Raw genomic sequence first — 7,127 nt, forward strand, 5'->3', positions numbered from 1 at the left:
TGGATAGTTGATTATCTTATCCAACAAACTCAGGCTTTAGCACGCACCAACATGCCAAAAGCTATCAAATCATCAATAGAAAGCGAAATTATGTCACTTTGGCTTGTGTCCATGAGAGTCATGAGTCATGAGAGGGTTTAATTAAGACTACAAATGCTGCTACAATCCGTAAAGAGAATGCTTTATGTTCACGCTTTAGGTGGGGCTAGAATCTTACAATTTCTTGGATTTTCTTTTTTGCTGCTCAAAGAAAAAGTCAAATAAAAAAAATGTTTAACCCAAAATTAAGTGTTGACTCTTGTCACTGATTACCAGTTCATGTACGTCTACAAATTTAATCATGTAGGATCAATATGTTTATAATACATAGAAATAGGGCCAAATTGGCGACGCTCTTTTTTGTGTCACATTTTTTATGGTTAGCGGAAAAAAATAAGTAAAAATTAAATAAATAAATAACTTTTTGTAGTTCAATTGCTTGGACAATTGGAGTCCACGCCCTTGGGAAAATGTGCTACGAAGTCATTTGAATAGAAACTAAACTGGCTTAATTAGGCCTTACTCTTAGTATCCGACAGAAAGAACAGATTCCATCGTTTATCTTAAACTATCACATGTAACAAAAGTAAAGAAGGTAAAGTAAAACTTGGGAAATTGCACTCAAATGACTTGTGATCCCATCCCGATCTTAATAGGACTATCAGCTATCAGCCTTGTAACAGTGTATCCTGTTCCAGCAATGCTATTGCCTTTTGATTAATCGAAATATTGGATGCATCGCGTGCAAGCCCTAAGCTTCCGAACTGAATGCTAACTGGCCCGAAAGTAACATTAATAGTCTAATCCAAAATTCTATAGCAACCGAATTTTTTGAATCCGAATTTGTGAACACACTGACGTGGCACTCATCAGGCAGAGAGTGCGTGTGTATTAGTCAAAGAAGTACTGAAAATCAAGGTCTTTTTGCTTGCCACGTTCAGTGTGTTCACAAATTTGGTTCAAAAGTGTGAGTTCCTGTAGAAACACTCTAGTCTAATAGACCCTTCCTAAATGGAGAAATGTGTACTTAAGAATTTTATTACATTTGCATCTTTTTTCCCCTAAATGGCGGAGTTGTCAGGTGTATAGGATATTTAGGATGTACTAGGCTGATAGCAAGAAATGGAACAATTCAATGACCGACGTTAAAGAAAAACATGCACATCTTGATTTTTAGTGAAGTCCTAAAAATAGTTCTAAATTCTAAACGCCACACTTCCAACTGTACAAGTGTCCCCAGCCCCCAGTGATCGAACGTGGAGCAGTTTTTTCTCCTTCTATTTTTTCCTACTACAAAGATTCAAAGAACCGTCAACCTCACTCCTTACCAATTTTTTCCAAACCCACCCCACCATCACCACTCCTCTATCTTATTGTTAAACAAATAACTAAAGTTAGAAACTAATAGTAATTTCTTTCCTCTTATATATTTTCACTCCTCTTGTTTCTAATAATAATTTCTTTCCTTCTTCTTCTACTACTTGTTTTACTCTCCCTATATTTATCAAGTTTACATGCACTTTCAGCTAGATGTAACTGCAACTTTAACTGGTGTTCTTCTTCTCTAGCTGCTTCTTCTTATTCTTTCTAGTAAATTATTTGGAAGTGCAAGAAGAACAGAAGATGAACATGTTTGAGGTTTTATTTGGCTGGAGAAAGGCATCTAGATGGTAAAACATAGCTACAACTTATTATGGTCTTTGTTTAATGAATTTTATTAGATGGTTAAGCTTGGACTAATGGGTTGGTTGGTTTATTTATGTTTTGTGATCTGTAGTAAGAAGCTGATAAGACGAGTTCAGTGTCGATTGAAGCTATTGAAGAACAAGAGAGATTCGATTGTAAGACAAGTACGCCAAGATGTAGTTCAGCTCATTAAGGATGGGCATGAGGATTGTGCATTGTCTCGGGTAAGTTCTAGTTGCAGCTATGGAATTATGGTGTATTTGTTAATTTGAGAGGAAATTGCAGCTTCTCTGTTTTTTGTTCTCCAGTTTTTGATATTGTATCTTTTTAGAACTTCAATTCAGAATAAGCACGATCAATACACAATCTACAAAAGAACACCCATAATTAATTAAAGAGAAACTGTTAATATTGACTATGAACTTGTTTATGTGATAGTTTAGATACTGATGCCGAAATTCAATTTTGTTATGGTATATCTTGGTCTTGCTAATTGCTTCGCAAGCATTTATTATTGATTCACGCTTTGATTTTAGTTCTTATGGTGTTTTCTGAAATATGAAATCCTTTAATCTGGAGGGATACTCACTATATATTCAATTGAACTTATTCTGCAGATTGATCAAATATACAAGGATCAAAGTCTAAAAGCAGTTTATGATCTGCTTGACAATTTTTGTGGATTCATTATAGTCAACCTATCTTATATTCGGAAACACAGGTAAGACATTTGCATTTATCTAATTGAATTTAAGATCCAGATCATACAACGTGATCCACCTAAGGGATATTTCCTCTGTTTTTTTTTTCCCCATAAAGTCGACTTTGGGATATTTCCTCTGTATGCTTTAAGTAGATCACACTGTTGAAATGGTATAGACTCCGCCAGTCTCAAAACATTGAAATGGTGCCGTACGTTTTAACGACACCAGAAACCATGTATCTTATCCTTCAATACCTGTTAGTTTAGCTTCAAAACACAAGTACATTTTGCGTCTGCATTTCCCTTTTCCTCACATCTTTCTATCGGTAACACTTATTTTTCTACCTTTTCTTAATTTACCAATCACATCTGTTACTTGTTGATGTAGGGACTGCCCCAACGACATCAACGAAGCAGTGTCAAGTTTATTATTTGCTTCTGCAAGATTTGGTGATCTTCCTGAGCTAATAAAGCTTCGGAAACTCTTTGGTGAACGTTATGGGCAAAGGTTTGCAGTGACTGCAGTTGAATTGAGCTATGGAAATTTAGTGAATCCCCAGGTTAATTTTCTGTCTGCTGTTCTGCTATAAAAAGCTGCCAACAAAGCTGTAATTTTCTAGTTTTGTTCCTCACAATAGAGCTTCAAATTATAATAAAAGCCTCAGTAATATTTGCAATGCAGATAATTGAGAATCTCTGCACTAAGTCAATACCAGATCATTTGAAGCTCGACTTAATGAAAGAAATAGCGAGAGATAATGGCCTTGAACTAGACTATCCTGAAAATGGAATTGAGTTTGAGCTGCAACACCGTCAGGTTCGTTTATCTTACAAAGTTGGACTTCTTTCACTGTTCCTTTAGTCTAATGAAAATGTTGATTTATGTAATTGGCATTTGTTATATTGCAGCAATCTGACCTTTTGATGGAAAATGGTGAGTTTGAATGGATGGAACAAGATCTCTCCGGCGTGCAAGTTACCTACATGAGCATTGGTGGAACCCAGCTACAAGCTTCTAATGAAAAAGAACTACAAGAATTTGCGAAGTCCAACAATTCAATGTCAAGATGGAAGAAAATAGAAGAGAGCCCTCCGTCTTACAGGTGTTTTGAAATGAATATAGGTACCGTTGGTGGTACCACAGCTCTACCTAGTACCCAAGATGTCCAGGAGTTTAGCTCTGACTTGATCCATGAAAGCTCAGTCAATATGGAGAACCATGACGAATCTGATACATTGTATGAAGTTGAAATGCTTCCTGAAAGAATTCCATGCCAGAGCAATCCAGGAAGAAGCAGCTCAAGCACGCTTTCTAATGCCACTTTACAACATAAGGTGGAAAAAATAACTAGAGCTGCATCCGAAAGTCCATCTTGTTTTTCTGAGAGAAGTGTCGTTTATCTTGATGATGTGATGGAACTACAGCCTAATGTGAAAGATGATAAACAGAAAGATCAAAGACTGTTTGTGTTTACAGAAAATAACCCATCTGTAAGAAAAGACTGTACTGAGCCTTGGGAACCATCTGACGGAAAGACAAGCTCCAGAAGTGCTAGCAAAAGAAGAAAATCATCCAAGAGAAGGTTGAATGGGAGATATGTGCTTGTGGAGAACTTGAGCATGAAAGATGTTGAATGTGCCCTGTACTATGGCGAGCCAGGATACACTTCACAAGATGATGACCTTTCTAGCCTCAGATCTTATCCCCACAGAAAGCATCAGAAGAAGACACCTGACCTAGAAATCTTGACTTCTCCAGTCACAAACCACCGCAAGAAGCTTTCATCACCCAAGAGCCCTTACTTCAATGGGTGGAGAATTCGAGAGGAGGCACACCTCAAGGAAATGGAAAGCCATAGTGTATCTCATGGCTGCAAACGTAATCAGAAAAACTATGATGATTGTAAATTCAGCCATGACAAAGTTGGTCGCTTCTTAGTGAAGCCAAGTTACTTAATAGCCAGTGATGAGGAGGATGAATGGGAGAGTCCATCTCGAAGACAAAGGAGTAAATCCAAGGCTTTGAAGGGATTATCGAGTAGCAATTTACAAGGAAAACGTGAAGATACTCTCCACAATTCTCATTGTTCTCCTGATGAAGCATTCTGCAAAAAGATAAACACCGACAGAAAGGGTTCTAGAGGTGCAACAGACAAGGCCATGAACAACTGCATAGAAGAAGCTGAAGTAATAGATTGTCGGCCTAGCTGTGCATCTTCTCATGACTCCTGTTCGAGGGTAACAAGTCCCTGGATGCATGTCCGGCCACCCTATCTGAGGGCAATGACAATGCCACCTGAACGGCCTAAGGAACTACCCAGTAACCAAATTCTGAAGTCTACTTCTTCTCTGCCTAAGCACCAGAGTCATTCAAAAATTGGGTCTCCCTCCTATGTCCACCCTAAGCTTCCAGAATATGATGATCTGGCAGCTAAATTTAGGGCTTTAAAGAAAGAAACAGACGCTTAGTAGCAGCAGTGAAGTTTGGAATGGCTTTGCCGCTTTGGCGTAGAGTGAGTCACTTCATACCTTTGCGCCGTGTATATACACTATATAGAGGTTTGCTAATGTTTGTTGTGTATCCATTATTTTCCTTTTCAGTCCGATTTTGTTGGGAGAGCTATGAATCCTTTCATTGATTCACTTCTTGTAATACATATATGTTTTTTTCCTCCCCCATGCCAGTATTATTGGTAGCATTCTCAATTTTTTTCCTTCAGTCTACACATAATCGATATGTACTGTTGCTTTAATTGTTTGGATGTAGGTTTTCATTACCAAAGTTCAATCCACAAGCAAACTGGTGTTTTTCATTCTCAAAACTGAGTATACAATCTTTTGTTACACTATTAATGTGTTTTTTTCCCCTAAAGATGGCTATGGGGTTAGGCAGACCCTTACCTGCATTACTTAATCAGAATCTCAAATAGATTGTTCCACTTGTATCTCCCAAATGATAAAGACAATTGTTCATCTAGAGGGGTACAATAAACACGAGTCTCAACAGAGTCATTTACAAGTTTAGCTAATAAATATGCAGCCCTTTTAGTCGCCCTTAACACTGGTCAATGTTAAGTTGTATGTTACCACTGTTGATAGAGTTTGAGTCTTTAAGATCAATGTATTTCTATGCTTTCAAAAGAAATTTATAGAACAAATTAATAAACTCTCATCTTGTTAGTTGCGACCTAGTGTTGGCTTTGTCGTTCTTCTCATCAGTCGTATCAGTTAGGTCTTTTGTAGATTACCGGCCCTTAAAAGAAATGATTTAGAAAGCATTTAAAGGGCGTGATTTAGAAATAAGAAAGGGCCTAACGAAGAATCGAAACAGATCGACTTAGATACCTATCGGGAATTCTGGATATTTAAGCTGGTCTGTCTAATACCTGCAGCCTGCTCGCTCAAAACAGCCATATCCCAATGGGTGTTGTTTATGAAATTTTCCATTTCAGTCCTCTACTCATACGTGATTTTCTTCCAAGTGTTTCTGCTTAAAATCCTCTTGGACATTAGCCATAAAAATAAATAAAATTTTAAAAAAGCCAATCAGGTTAAAATTACTCTTCGAGAGACTAGGACAGCCTGGTTTCGAAATCAAGCGCAAATAACCCAAAACATCACATTTTGGTTGCAAATTGCCCGGATTTGAAATAGTAGTTTCCCACCCCCGATGTTTCTCTTATGTGGCTTTGGTATGCACATTATTTGTCAATACCCAGTATATGCATACCTAAATTTGGATAAATAAAATGCTTCATATAATATAATATACCGTCTATCTTGCATTATATGCACATTGTTTGTGCAAACTGAACAAACAGAGTGTATGCATACAGTTACTGCATTTCCCAATAGGTATGCATACTGTACGTGAATGTGCATACCCCATTAGGTAAAGCTCGGTGATTGTTATGCACATTGAATGTGTATATGCACACTGAATATTGATCAACTCCCAAATGTACGTTTTATTACTTACTACATTACAATATTTTTTATGCATAATAAACAGACAACTCATAGTTTTTACTATATTTTGCAGGTTACAGGCCATTTCAGACTACTTATCATAAAAGATGCATTTAAGCGTCAAAATGAACTTTATTAACGTTTCTTATGAAGACCAAGCTTCTATGAAAAAATGCTGAAAAAGTCAAAGTCAAAGGTCAAATGTCAAATGTCAAAGACTCAAACCCAGAAAACTGAAATTTATGTCCTTAACTCAAAAGACTGGAGATGGATGGTCTTGCTCAAAACCTAGTTTGCTCAAGAAAAAAGATGAAAAGTAAAATCATAAAAGAAAAAAGTAAAGTAAAAAACAAATGTGTGAGGTGTCTCAATTGTAGAGAGAGAGGGCAAATCAATCATTGTAAAAGTAGGAGTATAAAAGCAAAAAGTAATGAGAAAAAGCATTATCCAATTTTTGGTTTGACAACCCAAAAATTGAGGTAAAATTTTATCATGCTTTCTTAGGTAGATTTTACATTATTACAATTTATTTTCTTGTCTTGTTATTTCTTTTATTTCAATCTATTGTTTTTATTTGTTTTCATGTTCTTCATTGCATTCAATACTTGTTTTCAATCTTGTCATTTCAATTAACTTGTCTCTAAACTTCATTTAAATCTCAAGAACACAAGTTACACTCATTTGAAGACATCAAATGAGTGTGACTTGGTGATAAAGTTATCTCATTTCC

General features: G+C 36.5%; 1 protein-coding gene across 1 annotated transcript; it reads left to right on the plus strand.

Moving 5' to 3' along the window:
• The first annotated feature begins 1,421 nt into the window (after positions 1-1,421).
• On the plus strand, positions 1,422-5,105 carry LOC147475999 (uncharacterized). Its single transcript, XM_086583641.1, has 6 exons — positions 1,422-1,709; positions 1,817-1,949; positions 2,343-2,446; positions 2,817-2,988; positions 3,111-3,245; positions 3,338-5,105. Exons 1-6 carry the CDS (start codon positions 1,663-1,665, stop codon positions 4,895-4,897), a joined length of 2,151 nt encoding a protein of 716 aa, XP_086439767.1. The 5' UTR covers positions 1,422-1,662; the 3' UTR covers positions 4,898-5,105.
• The last annotated feature ends 2,022 nt before the right edge of the window (positions 5,106-7,127 follow it).

Source organism: Coptis chinensis, chromosome 9 (genome assembly GCF_015680905.1).
Source record: "Coptis chinensis isolate HL-2020 chromosome 9, ASM1568090v1, whole genome shotgun sequence".
Taxonomy (NCBI): domain Eukaryota; kingdom Viridiplantae; phylum Streptophyta; class Magnoliopsida; order Ranunculales; family Ranunculaceae; genus Coptis; species Coptis chinensis.

Bases quoted from the DNA above. Each gene is read 5' to 3' on its own strand.
- LOC147475999 (XM_086583641.1), top strand. From the start codon at position 1,663: ATGAACATGTTTGAGGTTTTATTTGGCTGGAGAAAGGCATCTAGATG. The intron at 1,950-2,342 runs GTAAGTTCTAGT...CTTATTCTGCAG, and splicing joins AGGATTGTGCATTGTCTCGG to ATTGATCAAATATACAAGGA. The intron at 3,246-3,337 runs GTTCGTTTATCT...GTTATATTGCAG, and splicing joins TTGAGCTGCAACACCGTCAG to CAATCTGACCTTTTGATGGA.